This window comes from Xenopus laevis, chromosome 5L (assembly GCF_017654675.1).
Source record: "Xenopus laevis strain J_2021 chromosome 5L, Xenopus_laevis_v10.1, whole genome shotgun sequence".
In the NCBI taxonomy this organism is placed as follows: domain Eukaryota; kingdom Metazoa; phylum Chordata; class Amphibia; order Anura; family Pipidae; genus Xenopus; species Xenopus laevis.
Window position 1 is genome coordinate 71,746,365 of NC_054379.1, and position 21,808 is coordinate 71,768,172.

Below are 21,808 nucleotides of genomic sequence, written 5' to 3' on the forward strand. Positions count from 1 at the left end.
AAAATTTCTTATTTTAGTTTGATCATGCTTCTATTAAATTGTCATTTTAGCGATAGTTCCCCATACAATATTAATCCCTTAAGTGTGGCTCTGCTCAGAGAATAGCAAAGGGTCCTTCTGTCTCCAACTCCAATCCATCATTATCAATTTCAGAGCAAACACTATTAATCAGCTAAAGTGATTCTGCGAAGTACTGCTTTCCTTAAATGTAGCATTTTAAAGATAAATACGCCCAGTGCAGTATATTTAATTGGCAGGAAGAACAAAGCTATTGATTTGGGCAAATTTAATAAGGAAACATATGTGCATTTACACTGCAACAAGAAATAAAGCATAGATAAGAAATATAATATTAACAAAGTTCATTTTAATGGTTCTTAAGAATGTCATACGCTTGGTTTTGCTTTAATAACCCACTCAGCATTAGGATTTAGCTGAAACAGGTCCTTCATATAAGTGCTATCTTCAAGGCAACGTTCCCCTGCAAAACAATAAATATATATTAAGTGAACTGAGCTATATATATATATATATATATATATATATATATATATATATATATATATATATATATATATATATATATATATATATATATATATATATATATATATATATAAATACATACAAGAGGTCCTCTGCACTCAACCCATTATCAATATATTTAAGACATTGAGACATTTTGTGCATACTGCTACTAAAAAATGCCTTACCCTTTAAATAAAACAGGGATTGTTTGTCCATATATTGCAATATATTTAAGCTGGCCAACTACGTCAAAGTCATCCCATATCTGGCCAGTCCTATGCTCAATTTTCATCTGATTCATTAAGAATTATATTGCTTCATTATACATTTTACAAAGGGACTAAGTTTTACCTGCAACTTACTAGCTGCTTTCAAAGTAAAACTCCCAAACTTGGCTGCCCTTTTATTAGACACCAGTGGGATCACCTGACTACAGCTGGGAAGGGTGGGAGCTACAACATGGAGATGGTCACTGCTCCTGTATAACTATAACAAACAAGGAAAAGTTGTGCTCACCACTAATTTTTAAAACCATTAGGCGGGGGTCACAGCCTCATTGCACCCCCGCCTAATGGTTCTAAAAATCACTGGTGAGCACAACTTTTTCTTTTTTTTTCCTAATGCATCAAGTACTTTGAGCCCTGTTTATAGCGTGCATTTACTGAAAATGACTACTGCATTTAGTTCCACAGAGTACAGGTATGGGAAAAGTTATCCGGAAACCCATTATTCAGAAAGCTCTGAATTACAGGAAGGCTACCTCTGCCATAGACTTCAATAGTATCTTGTACTTGATCCAAACTAAGATATAATTACTCAGACAAACACACCTATTGGGTTTAATTTATGATTTTTAGGATACATGTTGTTAAGCCACCTTACAGAAAACCCCAGGTCCTGAGCATTTTGGATAACAAAAATGCTTGTTTTTGTCCATAAAATCTTCAGTGAGAAGTAAGGTAAGTAGATAAGGAATTTTAACCACAATGAATTCTAAAGATCATGTACAATACTGCAATTTGTGGATCTTTTTGGGGGACAAAAACCTAATGGTTTCTGGATGGCTTTGCAGTTTTAAAGGAGAACCAAACCCTTTATATTAAAATCCCCTAACCTACATAGACCCACCTCCCTGCTCCCTCGCAGCCTAGGTGTTACCTTCTGTAAGTGTCCCTAACTCTTTACCTACCCCCTGTTGCAGATTCAGCACGTCGGAGTTCACTGGCGACATCTTCATCTCTTCGGTAATGTTCAGGTCTTCTTCTGGCACTTTGGAAATATCCATGACTTTCAGCGCATGCGCAGTTGTTAAAAAACTGGCAGACTGCTCAAACTGCACATGCGCTGATACAGAGCTTACTTCACAAAGATTACCGGAAAGAAGAAGATGCACGTGAACTCCGATACGCTAAATCTGCAACGAGGGGTAAGTAAAGAGTTAGGGGCATTTGCCGAAGGGTAACACCTAGGCTGGGGGGGGGGAGCAGGGAGGGGGTCTATGTAGGGTAGGGGGTAGAGGATTTTAATATAAAGGGTTTGGTTCTTCTTTACTAATGCATAAAACTAAGGCAGAGTGTTGTTGTGTTTGCAGAGGTTGAAGTCTAAGCCATGAGGGCAGATTTATCAAGGGTCGAATTGAAAATTAGAGTTTTTTTTTATAAAAATTCACTATGGTCAAATCGGTCAAATCAGTCAAATTCAACTAGGGATTCAGATTAGAATTTCCAGATTTATCATCCTCTGGCCCTTTAAGAATTAAAATTAGACTACTCGCCACCTAAAACCTGCCAAAATGCTTTTTAAGTCAATGGGAGAGGTCCAGGGATCAATTTGGAGATGTTTGCAGCCTTCCTGACATTTGAGGGTTTTTTTGGGAAAAAAAACTCAAATTAAGTTTGATCTAATTCGATTAGAATTTAAATTCGTCCGAGTTGTAAAAATTTGATTTTATTAATAAATTTAGATTTTTGAAGTTATGGGAGTTCTAAAAAAAACTCACATGAATTCGAAATTCTACCCTTGATAAATCTGCCTCCCCATGTTAGTGGTCTCTACATGCCACACCATTGGGTATTCACATTAGGCATTCACATTAATGGTTTGTTTTTGTTTTGACCATATACAGAAGATGCTTTAAAAACAAGGTTTAAGTGATTTTTTTCAGAAACCGTTTTAAAAACGACTAACATTAGCAAAGCCTTGAGGTTTGGAATTGAAAGACAGATTTGCCTATTCTGAATTCTTCAGAAAGTGGAGTATTTTTAAACACAACTTACTGTAAGGAGTTTTATGAGGAAGTGTGTTTTTGTTTGCAGGGGGCATAATGAATATGCACTATATACATTTTTGGGGTTTCTTGAAATCAATATGTATATGGGTTAACTGGGTTAAAGGGCAAATTGCCCTTTTAAATAAACATTTAAGGAAACCTTCTGGATGGCTATTTATGACTTTTTGGACATCTAGGCTAATTTATTAACAAAAATGCAAGTGTTAAATTGGAAGTAATTGCGTGCACATCAAAGGAGTGGGTCTCCTTTTAGTATGTTATAGAATGGCTAATTCTAAGCAACTTTTCAATTGGCCTTCATTTATTCTTTTTGTTTCTTTCATTGAATTATTTGTCTTTTTCTTCTGAACTTTTCCAGCTTTCAGTTGGGAGTCAGTGACTCCAAATAAATGCATTATTATTGCTGCTTTTTATTACCGATCTTTCTATTCAGGGCCTCTCCTCTCATATTCCATGTGATTCAATGTACCTTAGCAACCAGGCTGCTGAAATTGCAAAATGGCGAGCTACTGAATAAAAAGATTAAAGGGGTTGTTCACCTTCCAAACACTTTTTTCAGTTCAGTTGTTTTCAGATTGGTCACCAGAAATAAAGCCTTATTTCAACGGATTTCTTATTTTTTTTTTTTTTTTTACAATTTTTCCAAAATTGAAGTTTAAAACATAATGTTCCTGCCTCTGGTGTTTCAGTCTGAAAGCTTAGTAATACAGGTGCAGATTCTGAACTGTTACAATTTGCTACATTAGTCTTTGTTTGTGGTGAACTATCTGAAAACAACTGAAGTGAAAAAAGTACAAATATCTCAAAAACCATAAAAATAAAAACCAAATGCAAATTGTCTCAGAATTTCATTCTCTACATCATGCTAAAAGTCAAATCAAAGGTGAACAACCCCTTTAAAGACAGCCACAATGGTACTTTACGCATACAGAGGCTTCTGGGCAGAGCTCCAACAAACCTATTCAGCCTGCTGATGAAATATGTACAACTGTACATTATGCAACAGACACAAAAGGGAGCTCTGGACGCAACACCTGCCTTGAAGGAGGTGGTATTTCCACTGATACCTTAGTGTGTTGCACCTGTATACACATCAACTGCTAATACATAATTCACATCATTTCCACATGGCGCGGACCAACAAAAATGCATGTGATTTAGCAATCACGCAATCACACACCCTCTTAAGCAGACACCCACTATTATGCTGGAACTGTAGGAAAAACTGCTGCATTGTGACTACAACTAAAATGATTTGGATCAATTATTAATATTTCTCTTGATCTACATGAACCCTAATTTTTATCCCTTTTTCTTAGTCTCTTTGATTTCCTTATTTTTCATTCTTCCCTAATTTTTTCTATGATTTAAGAAATGAAATTTTTCCTGTTAGGTCTATTCATTTTTTAGTAGTATATAACAGAATAAGCATCTAAGTGGTTACTATTTAAGCAGCATAAAATTAGTTTTACAATTGGTTATTTGCAAGGGCCACTGCTGTATCAAATGAACAATCACCTGTATATGTGCAAGATGTTGCCAAAATGTTGTATTTGGTGAGAATATGCATGCATATCATGTACTGTGTAAGGGTAACTGTACCTTTTCCCTTTAGACTTTTAGAGCCTTTATCGTGTATATGCACAATACTTACCAATGTTTCCTCCAATTTCATACAAGCAAACTTCTTCTTTCTTTATATTTTTTGCTGTAATACTGCTATAGAAAAAGAAAGGAGCACGTTTTAGATACAGCTACTATTCTGAGGAAAAGCTGTATGCCCCCCATAAACGAAAAACATTTTCAGAGACTCAAAAATATAACAACCTATAGTACCAACAAACACTGATATTTAAAAGTAGAAATTTTAAGAAATCAGTTATTATGCCATGTTTCATGCCAGAAATACTGGGGTTATGCAAGAGCTGAGACTTGCACTTTGCATTAGTCTGGTATAAAAACACACCTACACATACATACCACAGTGTAGTGCGTTAAAAACTGATTAACCCAGCCGCCCTCAGCCCACATCTGGGTTCCTTTTATAGACCCGCGCCGACCCGCCGATGATGGCACAAAAGAGGCGGGGCGAGCCGGCGTGCGGCTATAAATCCAGAGTTTGGAAGCCGGCATTTGAAGGTGGCGGGGAGAGCAGGAGAAGAGCTCAACCCACCACCCTGCAAAGAGGAGTGCAAGGTCGACCCAAACCCTCCCCCGTGGGTATCAGAACGACCCGCACATCACTAGTGTAGATCATGATATCTTCAAATTGTAAAAGGAACATTTCATATCAATATTCAGATTACTTTCGCATTTTTATTTGTTCATGCTTTTTATATTATTATTTTAATAAATTGACATGCATGGATTTAGAGAAAATTACTTTTTCATGCTTTTGAAAGCCACTAAAATCAGAATGTTAATAAATGGGCCTTGTGGGTTTCTGACTACTCTATATATTTCAGTGGATATAGCACTATGCAGTGTCTCTTGGTTACATTTTGACCACAGATGAGATGGATTTCCTTCCTCTTAATTATTTTTATACAGAGCTGCCCTAAATTACATTGACAGAGCTGCAGAGCTTCCTATGTGCACCTTATTGCTAGGCGTTATACTAAAGTGAGTCCAGAAATAAATACTGATGACGGTCCCTTGAGGTACCGACACGTGTAGATGTCTATATGATTCAGTAAAGGACTAACAACCTTTATGCCGTGAGTGCTTCCTTTTATTTCTGGACTTAATATTGAATTTGGTTAGCACCCTGCGAAATTACCGAATGGCGAAGGTGAGTGCCGGCAACCAATGGTTCTATCTATATCTATCTATATATCTATCTATATTTTTTTTTTTTCACAAAATCCCCCACATCTACGAGTTTCGGTTCACCTTGTGTTCAAGGTGAAAATATACATATTATATATATATATATATATATATATATATATATATATATATAGAGAGAGATGAAAAAGCTCGCACTCACAGGACTTAGGTCAAAAAGTGTTTATTTGGATCAAAAATCGACTAACGTTTCGGCTTGCACTCAAGCCTTTCTCACTTTGAGAAAGGCTTGAGTGCAAGCCGAAACGTTAGTCGATTTTTGATCCAAATAAACACTTTTTGACCTTCTAAGTCCTGTGAGTGCGAGCTTTTTCATCTCTCTACTTAATCCTTAGGCTTTTTTGCACCCAGGCAACTTTGACCTATCGACGTGCAGTGCCGGCTTCCAGACTACTATATATTATATATATATATATATATATATATATATATATATATATATATATATATATATATATATATATATATATAATATATATATATATATATATATGCTTCAAAAAGTACCTGCACTCATACGTAGCCCAATGGTGGGTGCTTGGTCAAAGCTTGGCATATAAAAGTTCAAATTGGACCAGCACTCCAGTTATTTTTCAAATGATTTTATTCAATCAGCACTCGTGTTTTCCAATGTTTCAGCCCCCCTTGGGGCCTTTATCAAGGATCAACACAAGTGATGATTGAATAAAATCATTTGAAAAATAACTGGAGTGCTGGTCCAATTTGAACTTATATCTATGTATCTATCTATCTATATCTAATTTTAATAATATATACATAATTTTGATAGCTATGCTTCTATCTTCTGCTGTATCCTCTTCCCTCTCTGGTCTCCTCTTTATATATCTATATAACTGTCGGCAATATTATGTGGGTCTAGACCAAAGTATACCCCCAAGATTACGGACCTTGGCTTTATATGGCTCCCATGAAACGGGACCGGTCTATTAGCCTATGATGGTGTCTGTGATATTGGCCACCCACTCTTTTAATGATTCAGTGCAACTACAACACTCCATAACCAGAGCAACGAATAGGCAGAGCATAACAAAAGATATCTGAACAATATAACAGACGCGGAAAGTTGTGAAAGACCTACTGGTATGTATCCTATTCTACAAGGTCTGGACATAGCACCATAATGAACTGAGTAATTTCCATTCGTAGGCACATGCACAAGCACTACAGTTAAAAAAATCAAAGGCAGGCAAGGCTGCATTTTAACTATATTTTATTACATAAGAAGGTAACTTAAAACTTATAAATGAGAATTTCACTGTACATGGAAAGCACTCATAGGCATAAAATTAACATTTTGAATGGTTCAAAATATACATACCTTTCCTGACTAAGAAAGCGTGCCAAGATCTCACCCGCTTTTAACTCTTCTGTTAGCTGAACAGCCATGGAGACCTTAGAAAACTGTGGGGCCTGTACCCTTATGAATCCCTGAGGAGCATCATTCTGAAAGAAACAGAATCTGTAAGCACAACATGGAGCACTGGTTTAAATGTACCTAGTGATTTATCCTAATTGTCAAAGTCAAAGTAAACTTTATTGTCATCTCAGCAGTATACGAATATACAGTGAGACCTGCCAGAATGGCCATGTACAAAAGCACGAATACTGGAATTTGAATGAATGAAGAAATGAATGCATTTGAACTGCAGACTTACAGCTTTAATTCGGTGGGTTGAACAAAAAGATTGCATAAAAATTTGAGGAACTAAAGCCTTTTTTAACACAATCACTTCATTTCAGGGGCTGAAAAGTAGTTGGACAAATTAAAAAACTGAAAATAAAATGTTAATTTGTAATACTTGGTTGAAAACCCATTGCTGGCAATGACAGCCTGAAGTCTTGAACTCATGGACATCACCAGATTCTGGGTTTCCTCCTTTTTAATGCTCTGCCAGGCCTTTATGACAGTGGCTTTCATTTGCTGTTTGTTTGTGGGCCTTTCTGTCCAAAGTTTAGTCTTCAACAAGTGAAATGCATGATCAATTGGGTTCAAATCAGGTGACTGACTTGGTCATTCAAGAATATTCCACTTCTTTACTTTAATAAACTCCTGGGGTGCTTTGGCATACAGTTTTGGGTCATTGTCCATCTGTGTTATGAAACACCTCCCAATCAATTGCACTGCATTTAGCTGGATTTGAGCAGACAGTTTGTCTATGAACACCTCAGAATTCATTCGGCTATTTCTGCCCTGTGTCACATCATCGATAAACGCTAGTGTCCCAGTGCCACTGGCAACCATGCACGCCCAAGCCATCATACTGCCTCCGCCATGTTTTATAGATAATGTGGTATGCTTTGGATCATGAGCTGTTCCATGCCTTCTCCCCTACACACTAACTTATTGCACTGCACTTTATTTTGATAATAAATAAATTGAATTATCTCAGCCTGGGCATAAAATTATTTATTGAATTCATATATACTTTATCAGAGACTGAAAAATATAACAACCTATAGTACCAACAAACACTGATATTTAAAAGTAGAAATTTTAAGAAATCAGTTATTATGCCATGTTTCATGCCAGAAATACTGGGGTTATGCAATTACCTAATTCTTGGATGAATTGGTGTAGTATTATTAATTAATAGATTAACTAAGTTTTATAGAATTTAATCATTTTTACCAATCTTTTCAACGTATCACTACAAGCTACTTAGGATAATCAATTTAGTAGAATAATAGTTGCACTAGCACTTTATTTCAATTGCACAGGACTTTATCTTATCATATAGGTACTGCTCAAATACCTAATTGTGTTTTCCCTTTAACTTGATAATCATTTAATTCAGCTTTCTTTCTTTAATTAAATTCCTGCAATTAGTTACCCTGGTTACCAGGCAGTAACCAATCAGAGACTTGAGGGGGGCCACATGGGTCATATCTGTTGCTTTTGAATCTGAGCTGAATGCTGAGGATCAATTGCAAACTCACTGAACAGATATATACCATGTGGCCCCCCTTCAAGTAGCTGACTAGAAGAGCTGCACTTAACATTACATTTAACTAACTATATAAGAAGCATTTTTATTTTGCACAGCCTATGTACCCAGTTTTTATTTTTACACTGAACTGTTCTTTTAAATAGCCTTTGAGTCAATGGTCTAATTACTTTTGAGCCCCTGAAATGAAGTGATTGTTTTAAAAAAAGGCTTTAGTTCCTCACTAGGGATGTAGCGAACTGTTCTGCGGCGAACTTGTTCGCGCGAACATCGGCTGTTCGCGTCCGCCGCAAGTTCGCGAACGTCGCGCGACGTTCGCCAATAGGCGTTTGCGTCAAAATCGTTCGACCATTCGACCATTCGATCGCTAAAATTGAACGATTTTCGTTCGATTCGAACGAAAATCGTTCGATCGAACGATTAAAAATCCTACGATCATTCGAATCGAACGATTTTCGGATGTTCGAAGTTCGCGAACTGTTCGCATTTTTTGCCGGTGTTCGCGAACACATACTCGGCGGTTCGCTACATCCCTATTCCTCACATTTTTATGCAATCTTTTTGTTTAACCAACTGAATTAAAGCTGAAAGTCTGCAGTTCAACTGCATCTGAGTTGATTCATTTAAAATGTATTGTGGTAATTAACAGAACCAAACTTCGAAAAATGTTGTCAAAGATTTATGGGTCTAAATGTACACCTTGACAATATGACTGCCACTGTCCACAATATTGTATGTGCAGGATTGCATTACATTGTTCGTTTAAGGAATATTACGTGTACAACTATCATGGTTTTCATTCAATCTGTGGAATCATATATGTTTATTTCTGGAATTCCAGATAAAAAATACAGAACCAAAGAGCATATCACAATTACAAAGAAAAACTTCAACAGTATGCTGCTTCCACATCATCTCTGCAACTGCTTTTGGTAGCTCTCTGTTTATGAGAGCAGTTGGCATGGAGATCTGGATCCTTAGTGTCATATAAGCATGGTGCTTAATAATACGCAATAACCATATCTAGAGCACTGGCCTGCTTTTTCGTTGTATAGTTGTGAGGTTTTACACGTCAATGGAAGGTGGTCCACTGTGCTAGGGGAAATAATGGCTAAGAGGTTGGAGGAGTGTTTAAACTAGGCAAGGGGGGTGAGATAAAGAATGAGGAAGCTAGGGTAGACAGGGCAGTGGGATTAGTAAGGAGTCATGGGGGAGGAGTGAGCGGGGCGTATACAGTTTACGAGCTAAGGAGGTCCCTCTGTTACAAGGAAAACAGGCTAATCCTAACTCAAGATATTCTCCATTAAGTAATGCAAATTTCAAAAGTAAAAGTAGTAACCTCCGCTGTATGCTGCCAAATGCACAGAGTTTGTCAGGTAAAATGGGAGAGCTATAGTTAATTGCATGCTTTAAAAATTATGATATAATTGGTATCACTGAGACCTGGTGGGATGAAACATGGATTGTGAATTTAAATGGTTACACCCTTTTTAGGAAGGAAAGAGGGATTAAAAGGGTGGATGAGTGTGTTTATACATAAAGCCTGAATTAAAGCCATGCACTAAAGAAAAAAACATTGATGGTACTGGGGAGGGCATGGAATCCCTCTGGGTCTGGGTGAGATTTCGACTGAGCAAAAGGTTACAAAGAAAATTAACATTGGTGTATGCTACAAACCACCTTGTATAAGTGATGAGAATGAAGCGGCTTCACAACTAGGTCAAGTTATTACTATGGGTGACTTCAATTATCCAGACATTCACTGCGGTAATATGGTTGCCAAGACAGAAAAAGCTAGTAGGTTTGTAAATATGCGTAATGACACTAAAACACAAAATTTTAGATGTGCAAACTTTGACAGTATAAGGGCATCTCTGCAACATATTAAGTGGGAAATGCTTTTCACAGGGTTAAACACAGAACAAAAATGGGACGTCTTTAAAATGGTGCTTAAAGGAAAACTTTAACCCCAAAATGAATACTTAAGCAACAGATAGTTTATATAATTATAAGTGGCATATTAAAGAATCTTATCAAACTGGAATATATATTTAAGTAAATATTGGCCTTTTACATATCTTGCCTTGAATCACCATTTTGTGATGGTCTCTGTGCTGCCTCAGAGATCACCTGACCATAAAAACTACAGCTCTAACTGTAGCAGGAAGAAGAGTGGAAGCAAAAGACAGAACTTGGTCTGTTAATTGGCTCATGTGACCTAAGAGATATGGTTAGTTTGAGGGGTTTTTGTGTGTTTTTTAACTTTAGGGTTTAGTTCTTCTTTAAGGCTTTATTTATTTATTATTAATATATGAAAACTCCACAATCTACAATGTATACAATGTATAGTTTTCCTAGATAAACTATAGGTTTCCACTCAGAAAATGCCCCTAAACTGAGAGAGCACAAAATGTTTCAAAAACGTCTGGCATTTCGCGTAACCAAAATGTTAAATTCTGCTGGCACTTAAAGGTTTAATATGCCACTAAATATTATATTCTCTGTTACTTAAGTGTTCATTTTGGGGATATAGTTTTAATTTAAGAGGGATATAAATGAACTGAAGTGCAGAGATGTGCAATCAAACTGGCTAGAGGGATGGAAGACAAATTATGATGGTAGACTTTCAAGGTTAGGGTTGTTTTCTCTGGTAAAAAAAGACTCTGTGAGGGGTCATGATTACACTTTACAAGTACATTAGAGGACATTATAGACAAATAGCAGGGTCCTTTTTACCCATAAAGAGGATCACAGCACCAGAGGCCACTCCTTCAGACCAGAGGAAAAGAACTTTAATTTGAAGGAGAAGTCAACCCCAGCAGCGCTAAAATCCCTCCCCCCCCCCGGACAAATGCCCCTAAATTGCTACTTACCCCTCAGGCGCAGGTCCTGTCCATGGAGTTCACAGGCGCCATCTTGTCCTGTACGGTCTTCTTCCTGGATTGCCCGGCGCATGCGCAGTAGGAGCATTTGCCGGTTCAGCTCTACTACGCATGTGCCAAAAGTCATGAAGTTTCCGGAAAAAGAACTCTGAAAACTTTCGGCACATGTGCAGTAGAGCTGAACCGGCAAATACTCCTACTGCGCGCATGCGCCGCCAAAGGCCGGGCAATCCAGGAAGAAGACCGCACGGGAGAAGATGGCGTCTGTGAACTCCGTGGACAGGACCTGCGCCTAGGGTTAAGTAGCAACATAGGGGCATTTGCCCGGGGGGGGAGGTAGGCCAGGGGGGAGGAAGGGCAACACAGGGGAGGGATATTAGCGCCAAAGGGGTTTAGTTCTCCTTTAAGCAGCCTAGGTGTTTCTTCACAGTGAGGGCAGTGAAGTTGTGGAATGCACTGCTGTGTGATGTTGTGATGGCTAATTCTGTTGCTTTTAATAGTGGATTGGATGATTTCTATGACAAGCATAATATCCAAGGCTATTGTGATATGTTTATAGTTAGTATAGATATGGGTATATATATATATATATATATATATATATATATATATATATATATATATATATTATATATATATATATATATATATATATATATATAAAATTTATGTGAGGGTATGGAGATGTCCGTGTCAGTGTGTGTATGTATGGATGCTGGGTTTCATTTGGAGGAATTGAACTTGATGGACTTTGGTATTTTTTCAACCCAATTTAACTAAGTATGTATCTAGACAATCTATATCTAGACAACCCCAGGTCCCCAGTATTCTGTATAATAGATTCCATACCTTACATACTGGTAACTGCTATAATACAATATACAGTATATATATAAATATAATATATAAACGGAATACATTGCCATACTTCACTTATGCACTTCTCAGACTTTTCCCGATCATAAGCCATTTTTTTCAACAGTTTCTTCATTGCCTTTTCCTTCGTTAGTTTCTTTTGGTTTATAACGTTTTGATGTCTTACTTGGCCGACAATAAACTTTGGAATCTGTTGCATTGAAACATAGTTACATTTAATATTTTTGTTTCAAAATCTTTAGTTTATTGCATTTAAAGAAAAACAACATCTGTCTCAATGTTTTCTGAGAAAGGTAGTCTTCCACCTCCTCAACTGCTGGACTAGTTTATTCTGCTTTGACCTTGCCATGCAATCTCTCTAAATTCCTGTTAAAGGAGGAGATGGGAAAGGCATCAGATTAGTAAAATTATGTACAGTTGAACCCCCAAATTTAGGTTATTCAGAGGGCCAGAAATAAATGGTGCAACATTGTGTTTTCATCTGTTGCTCACCAAAAAACAAAAAAAAAAATTAAATTTCAGAATGGGAGGTTTTTCAGGAACCGCTTTAAAATGGCCATACAGGCACAGATATTGTATTATGAAACAAAGTGTATGCATGGCGGAAGAGGAGCTAACCGATATAGGCAAAAGAGTTGGATTTTGGTTGGCTCAACGATAAGGCACCTGAACATCAGGCAGGGTTTACTGCTGAATCGTCAGATACAGGTAGAAATTTATTGTTTCTACCTGTATGTCCGACTATTCCCCTCTAACACGTCTGTATTGAAAATGAACAATCTTTCCTGCGAACAATGGTCACAGAAAAGATCTTAAATGTTAGGTGTATGGTCATCTTTAGGGCCACAACTTGGATTTGTCTTTCTGTTGTTTAAAAAAAAAAAAAAAAAATAGCATGTCGGTTTATGGTAGAATCATTTGCACCTTTAATTGATGCAAATTGAGGTGCTTAGGAATATAAGGTGTTTTTTTTCTCTGTGGTTGTAGATATTGTACAAGAAATAAAGCAACTTACAGTCCACAGAAGGTTTTGGTATTTGATCATGAAGAGCATCACAGAGGCTGTTCGGGCAGCACTGGAAGCACCTTCTAAGGCACCTTTGTCCACATTCTTTAACTGAGAAGTGTGTACTGAGAAAAGATTTGGAGCCATTATCATTGCAACATTTTTCAGAATCATCTTGTTCTGTTCTTTGTGATCCACAACCCTTTGAAGGAATTCAAGCAAAGCCTGGAACAAAGGGGAACAAGAGAACTTTAGATGCATTCCAGCAAATGGGCATCATGTTTGAGTAAACTTGGTTTAAGTTACAAGGATACAAATAAAGGATATATTGTTTAGTTCACCAGGTAAAGAATAAAAAATAAACTACAATGCCTTCATGGAATTCTTGTAAAAAATAATTTACCATAACTGAATAATTTTACTTTAAAATAAAAAAACTGACCTTTAGTGTATCCCTGTGTATGTCTGGAAGGAGGATTACAAGAAGATTCAAAGCTTGCAGACGATGCTTTTTGGATGGGAGGTCTATATATGAAAAGATATAATAAGGAGGTGCAGGGTACAACAAAACATATCGGAAAAAGTTCGAAGATTTACCATGTACAGTTTAGATTAGAAAAAAAGGCTTTGGATATATAGTAAAAGTGGGTGTATTAAAGAGATAGTATACACCCCTTTTAAACATAGGCTCAATCAATAGGGCTTGGTTTGAACATACCTTTGGCCTAGTTTAATTAAGCAATATCTATAGTTTTGTTATTGCTGGCACTAAACAAGAAAATTAAACCAGTTTCACATAAGCAATGCCTGGTCCTGCAGAGGACAGGAGAAACTGATTAAACGAATTACCTGTCCACTGAGAAACCCTCTGATAATGAGCTGCTTTGTTTGTTTAAAGGTAGATAAGAAGCTCTGTACAAATGTCCTTGTTTCTAAAGGATGGGAAAGTGGAGTAGCATTGTGGGGCATTCCAGCGCATTGCCACAACGAAACCAGAGCTAGAAGTGCATCAGTCCTCATACAGGTATAACACTATTCTGATGTATGTGTGTGTGTGTATATATATATATATATATATATATATATATATATATATATATATATATATATATATATATATATATATATATATATATATATATATATATATATATATATATATATATATCATATAAGAAAGGTTCACACTATTGATAAAGGTCAGATTGCTGACCGAAACATCAGGTCTCTCCTCTTTGTAATAAAAACCTTTAATTGTTTTTTAAGTCCTGTGAGTGTGAACCTTCCTTATACGGTACATTTTTGGTTTTTGCACCCAGGCAACATTAAAATCTATTTGACGAGAGTGCTGGTATTTCTTTGGCATTTATGTACAAAATATATTAGCAAAGCTAAAGAGCTCCTAATTCAATAAACTCTACTCAATCTCAAGAAACATTAACAGAAATTTAAATAAAAAAGGAAATTATCTCACATTGCACAGAATGGAAAGCTTTTAGATACTCTACAGTAAGCAGCGGAAGAGGGAGCTCTCGAATGAAGAATTTCAATAGACTGGCTGCATCGTGTTGTTTCACATTATCCCAATTAAATGTTCCCTCGTAAAACTTTGCTTCTAACTCTTCAATCAAAGCCTGTAAAACAATACAGACAATCAGAAATAAACATAAAAGGTATGCAGTTCAACAGCAGATAAGAAAGCAACCCATATTAAAGTATTAAAAGAAATGATTAGCGAATTTGACACATTTCGCCAAAACATTTGTGAACCTCAACAAAAATTCACAAAACGGCAAAAAATTTTGTGAACCGTTTTTGTTTTTGTCGCATGACTTTTTTGACACAGACTTTTTTGATGCTGTGTCTGTTTAGTAGCCAAATGCATTGGAGTCTATGGTCATTTTTTTGGCAAGTGTTTGATGAAAATAAACACATGGCAAAACTGACCGTGGTGAACTTTTTTGCTCATCACTAATTAAAAGTCAAAGTGACTCCAAAAAAATAATCCTAAATAGAAAAACAATTGGTTGGCAATTGATCTTGCAAGTAAACAGTTTAAGGGTTAAGCAAACCTACTCAGTTTGCTGCTTAACTCTCTACAATTAACAAAAAACACCTATTGTATACAAGTAAGGCTACTTTCATCTTTGGAGCCTATACTACAAGTGGCTAAATATTTTTATGGTACCTATAAAAGAAATCTAAGTGAACAATTCCTACTGTATATAACACATCAACTATAAATCAGCCTGTAGCCATGTTTAATATTGTCTTACCATAGAAATGCTCTGCCAATTCTGCCAACTATTAGCCCTACAACCTAAAAAAATGAATTGGGCTTAGTGAGTCAAACAAACACACTGCTAAAGAAGTTTAGTGCCCTCCTCAAGGTTGGCTAATGAACTCAAATACAGCTGCTTCACAGTTTGATGGCCACACAATTAAATTGTGCAATATTTGGAGTACTTGGACAGACTTGCTTTTAACTACAAAGGGAAGCAGTAGTCAGTAGCCACAAAATTACTGACCAATTACCATCCTTATTTTCTGATAATAGTATGCCAAGCACGGCAGCTCAGTGGGTTGCACGACCAGCATTTGAGTTTCCATTGGGTACACCAGTTTCCTTCCACATTCCAACAATATGCAGGCAAGTTAATTAGCTTCTGACAAAAATAATCAGTGTGTGAGACAGGAACCTTAGACTATAAGCTCCTCTGGTGCAGGGATTGATGTGAATAATGCATAATGTCTGTAAAGTGCTGCAGAAATGTGTTGCTGCTATATAACAGAAAATAAATATATATTTAATTAATAAAAAATGTATTATGGTTTGTGGCAGCCCAGGAAAATATATACAAATTAGTAAATTACCAAATGGTTAATGAATCAGAATCTAGGCAAAGGGCTGTACTAACCTTGATTCTAGAAGAAGCTCCTGGTATTCTCAGAATTCCTTCTGTATCCAAACCACCTTTTTCTATGTGACCTATAAGCTAAAAGAATATTTAAAAGCAAGCATTAGTAAAGCCAGGCACAGATTTATCACAAAAAAACTCACCACTTTCTATTCATCCCTATAGGATTTATAGGTTTGTATTTTTGAAATGGCAAACTAACGCTCACCCATTGGCAAATACACTTCTAAAAATCACATAGGAATAATTAGAAAGAGGGTGAGCTCTAATCTTCCATTTTAATAAATCTGCCCCTAAGTGAACTTTTGTTTTTTCCTGCTTTACAAAGGACAGTCCAGTTTTTGAGAACTCTGTCCATCGTTTTGCTTCACCTCAAGCATGAAGGAGCAGGTCCATATTTTTGGGGCCTGTCTATAGAGCATTACCTAACTTACATTCAAATAGGAGGAAAGGAAGGCCACAAAAAACACATATTTATATATTATATATGTAGTTGCAGTTAGCATTTGTTGTGACCCCTGTAATTGCACCCCTTTAGATCAGCAGATCTTCAGAATAATTTATGTCTTTCAAAATAACTTAAATCACTGCCATAAAAGTGAGCATTGAAACATTGCTTTATTGATTAAAGAAGGAAATCCCAACTTTAACAAAGTTGTTGAAGGAAAAAATGAAATTTTCTTTAATTAAAATTGCCTAAACAGTACAAATTTTTAGATGTTTTACTTACAATATCACTTTTCATTCTGTAGCATACTTAGTATTACTGGATGGGGACTGACCTCTTACGTGCAGCATTGGGACCTAGAGAAGCACTGATTTCGATGTATAATATAATGTCAAAGAACTGCTGATCCTGACAGGCTTTTAAAGCAAATAAAAATTGTGTAATGTGTAATCAACACTCAACATAGTCTTCTGAATCTTTTTGCAGAGATTGGTTGCAGCTCCCTTTACGATCTCCCCTCTGAGTGGGCTTCAAAATAACTATATACAGGTATAGGATTCATTATCCGGAAACCAGTTATCCAGAAAGCTCTTGAATGATGGGAAGGCCATCTCCTATATATATCATAATTAAAGTTTTTAAAAATATGACTTTTCTTTGTAAAAATAAAATGATATTTTAGCAGACTTAAGGTATGGAGACTCAAATTATGGAAAGATCCCTTATTCAGAAATCCCCAAGTCCCTTTCTGGATAACAGGTGCCATACTTGTAATAGCACATTAAAACAATATACAGCGTAGAATGTAACATCAAGGGGAAGATTTATGAAAATGTGAGATTAGAGTTTACCACAGAGAGAACTCACACAATTTCTATTTATTCCTATGGGATTTTTAGAAATGTATTTATCAAATGGTAAATCCTCAATCATTGATAATTCAGCTTTTAAAAATCCCATAGGGATAAATAGAAAGTGTTCGAGTTTTTCTATAGTGACTTCTAATCTCACACTTTGATAAAACTGCCAAGTGTAAATTTCTGTTTACGTGTATTACATTTCGAGATGTGTAAATCTTGTGCAACAATACATTAACAATAGTGCTAAATATAAACCAATATAAATCTACCTCCACCTCTATCCTACCACTTAGAGACATTTTATCTGGCAGCCTTCATTTGCCTGGTGAGTAGGCTGGCTGTGTGACGGGCGGATTCACATTGGTTTAAATTGTTATTGTTGATGTGTTGAAAAGTTGTAAATGTGCAACAAGTGGTTACTTACCAAAGGTCGAATTTGAATGTGATTTGAGGGAAAACTCGAATACTCAAATTGATTGAGTTGTCGGCGAAAATTCTGGAGTTGATTGAGTTTTCGAGCAAAACCCACCAACCCCCCCCCAAAAAAAAATCACGAAGGCTTTTAAAAACATCTTCAAATGGTTCAAGGGACCTCTGCCATTGACTTCTACATGACCTCGACAGGTTTAGCTGGAATATTTTCAGAGCCTGGCTTTTTGTTGCATCGGGCATAATAAATCTCTAAAAATGTGAGTTTTTACTGAAACTAGAAAAACTCGAATTTTTGGGAAAACACAACTCGACCTTTAATAAATAACCCCCTTGATGTTAAACTCGACATGGTTTTTATATGGTTATTTTAAAGCAAAGTGTTAACCTGCCATTTTGCTGATAATGGTGATGTCTTTGAAAAAGCTCCACAGAATAGAGAGCATTGTGTGCATCAACAACATACCCTATGAGACTGCTGTGATTGAGATAGTTAAAGTGAGACTTGGCAACTGTACAACACAGTCTTGCAGTACTTAGCATTTTGTTAAAGAGTTAACAAAAGTGAAATGGTGCATGCTCCTATGGGAACACCCTGGTTTACTCAACCTCAGAGAAGTATTCACCAAAAAGTTTAATGTTATTCTAGGGGTACAAAGCAAGATACATGTAATTACTATTAGACCTGATGTCTGAGGGCCATATAATATTAAATATATGTAAATCTGTTAAAGGGGACCCGTCACCAAAAAGCCTGACCAGATAAATTTGAATTTTAGTAAATAACCCCCTTAATGTTTAAATATCACATGTCAATTTACAGTGGCAATATACAGTGTCTGCATTCATTATTATGAAATATGGAGAACCTACACTTTGAAAGATTAGTGGCACCCTCGTACCAGGGACTTTCTTTTGATCTTGATCTAGCAAAGTAGATAATGGCACTCTGAAAAGGCCACATTCTAGGAAACAAACAAGACACAAATTACATTTATATATTTATACATATATATATATAAACAATGTATTTAAAAATTATTTTGTGGGTATTAATGTACAAAAACATTTTATATGCTTTACCTCTAACTTTGATTTTGGCTGCTCTTTGCATTTTAAGGTCAGTCCCCAGCACATCATATAGTGCCGTCAGCTCAATTAGGGCAAGAGAAGACACCTTTTTCATATCCTGCAGAGCCAAGTCACCAATCTTCGTTGTACCAGTTTTGTCCTGTGTAAGCCTGAAATTCTGCAACATAGAATTAATAGCTGTAAATTTAATGTAAAAAATCCTACATGCAGACGTTTGAAGAAATACACTGCAATCACATGTATTTATGCTATCCACTTGCTATACAGACGCAAAACTCAAAAAGACTTTTGGGGGACATTCTTTCATTCATGGATACATACATATAGCATACTGCAAGAACTGCTTTATCACAAGTTTCCACTGGCCTATATTTCACTGAACTATTCCTGTTTTTACATAAAAAGAAACAAGGACAGGGACATGAATTAACATACAAGAGAAAGGTTTTACTGCTGCATCTCACACAGATGGCATACCAATTTTAACACAGAAACCCCTTATATACCAATCACAGTGACCTGTTTATTCAAAAAGTATGCATAAATGCCATTTTCTATGCTGAAATCCAGCTGTTTAACAGTTCTTCTCTTTCTGCATCATTTGAAATCCTGGCAGGGAAGGAGGGACTAAGACACTAATGTTACAAATTGTAACAACTTCTCCACAGATTACAGACAGCATGCAGGAACTACATAACCCACAATGCTTTGCACTGTGATGTTCCGTTTCTGATTGAAATCACGTGTGCAGGGAATTGTGGGGGTTGGAGGATGCAGGCTGAGGACAGATGGCTGCTGACACAAAGTACCTTAATCAGCCAGAAAGCAGGAGAGCAGGGAGCTAGGCTTAGGGAACTGTCCATTAAAATCATGAAAAGTCTGCATATTTTTCAATTGATGTATATTGCAAAATTGCTTAACTTGTGTTTACTTTTCAAAAAGCTCAAGCTATGTTTTTGTGGAGTTCCCCTTTAAGCATTTTGTTTCCAGGGTGTTCCCTAAAGACAATGTGCCACTATTGCAAAGATACATACAAAAACTAAGCCCAAAGAGCTATTATTTAGTTATTATTGTAACACACTTTTGCAAGTTTTATATAAAAGCATCTAGGTTACATAAAAACAGAACTCACAGGAAGCAAAGAGTCATCTTCCTTCTCATTTCTGACTCTTGTGAAGTCTTTAAGATTTGATGCCTGTTCTGCAAATGAAATTTCCAGATTTATATCTGTTACAGGAGCAGGAAAGTCATCACCAATGTTTCTAGCAGCCTCTGGTGCCACACCTTGTGAGTGAATATAAAATAATTCCATTACTAAGCACATTAAAGCATACCATGAATAAACAATAAATGCTAAAGTACTGGAATGTATTGGTGTCTGTCCTGGAAAAATAATCCCAGCAAAGAGAAAAAACTTTTTTTTACACAAGATTTATAACATTTTTTACTATGCATTAACAGTTAATCTGGGCTTTAAAAAAGAAAAAATCTGTCAATCAAGTTTAAAGGAATTGTTCAGTGTAAAACTAAAAACTGGGTAAATAGATAGGCTGTGCAAAATAAAAAATGTTTCTAATATAGTTAGTTAGCCAAAAATGTAATGTATAAAGACTGGAGTGATTTTATATATAACATGTCAGTCAGAACACTACTTCCTGCTTTTCGGCTCTCTTAGTTTACACTGACTAGTTACCCTGACTACCAGGCAGTAACCAATCAGAAACTTGAAGGGGGGCCACATGGGTCATATCTGTTGCTTTTGAATCTGAGCTGAATGCTGAGGATCAATTGCAAACTCACTGAACAGAAATGTACCATGTGGCCCCCCTTCAAGTCGCTGACTAGCTCAGAGTTATAGAGCTGAAAAGCAGGAAGTTGGATTCTGGCTGTTTTATTAGACATCTGTTCACTGTTCACAGCCTTTATATTTTACATTTTTGGCTAACTAACTATATTAGAAACATTTTTATTTTGCACAGCCTATCTATTTACACAGTTTTTATTTTCACACTGAACTGTTCCTTTAAACCTTCTGTGTGGTAACCCCAGCATCACTGACTCAGGAAAAGGGGGTGGGGGTAGGGGAGTACGGAGCTTCAGATAAATTTTTATGATTTTTTTTTTATCTTAATAGCAGCTTCTTTATCTATAAGTAGCATTGACACATTCCATAGCACTGCATATCATATACATCAGCTCTGTTTGTTTGGTGCCTGGCTTGTTTTGTGCTGGGCCAAAATAAAGATCTGTTTACCATAAAAACATGCTGTCACAAACTCATAGTATTGTCATTTGAAAGGTATTCCAATATCTTATCCATTTTAATCAATACAAATGCCATAAATGCATGTTTATCAAAACACTAAAAATTGGTACTGTTACTCACTGTTTAAATCCAATTTATTTTGACAAATTACTAATTTTAGATTTTAGCATCAGAGTTCACTTTGGGATTCCTCATATTTAACATAACATTAACAGGGCATACCCTTGTATAACTTAACAGTTTGGCTGGAGATTCTGAAAATAATGCTCAAACACATGTAAGGCTGTATAAAGTTCTGGATGTACTGTTGTATTATTACAAAGAAAAATCAAATCATTTTTAAAATTTTGAATTATTTGATTACAATGGAATCTATAGGAGACGGCCTTGTAATTTGAAG

At 36.2% G+C, this 21,808-nt stretch overlaps 1 protein-coding gene across 3 annotated transcripts in view; it reads right to left on the reverse strand.

The window, feature by feature from the left end:
* Nucleotides 1–271: 271 nt before the first annotated feature.
* arhgap18.L (Rho GTPase activating protein 18 L homeolog) overlaps nt 272–21,808 on the reverse strand; it is a 100,890-nt gene continuing 79,353 nt past the window's right edge. The window contains exons 5-15 of one of the 3 annotated variants that reach the window (XM_041562023.1): nt 20,275–20,426; nt 19,134–19,299; nt 18,924–19,015; nt 16,314–16,391; nt 14,870–15,029; nt 13,838–13,920; nt 13,405–13,620; nt 12,442–12,579; nt 7,005–7,129; nt 4,473–4,537; nt 272–481 (exon numbers count right to left, since the gene is read on the reverse strand). In XM_041562023.1, the coding sequence (XP_041417957.1) occupies nt 387–481; nt 4,473–4,537; nt 7,005–7,129; nt 12,442–12,579; nt 13,405–13,620; nt 13,838–13,920; nt 14,870–15,029; nt 16,314–16,391; nt 18,924–19,015; nt 19,134–19,299; nt 20,275–20,426 (1,370 nt within the window). In that variant the 3' untranslated portion in view covers nt 272–386. The remainder of the gene's footprint in view (nt 482–4,472; nt 4,538–7,004; nt 7,130–12,441; nt 12,580–13,404; nt 13,621–13,837; nt 13,921–14,869; nt 15,030–16,313; nt 16,392–18,923; nt 19,016–19,133; nt 19,300–20,274; nt 20,427–21,808) is intronic. The other 2 variants (XM_041562022.1, NM_001097908.1) reach the window with 2 other exon arrangements.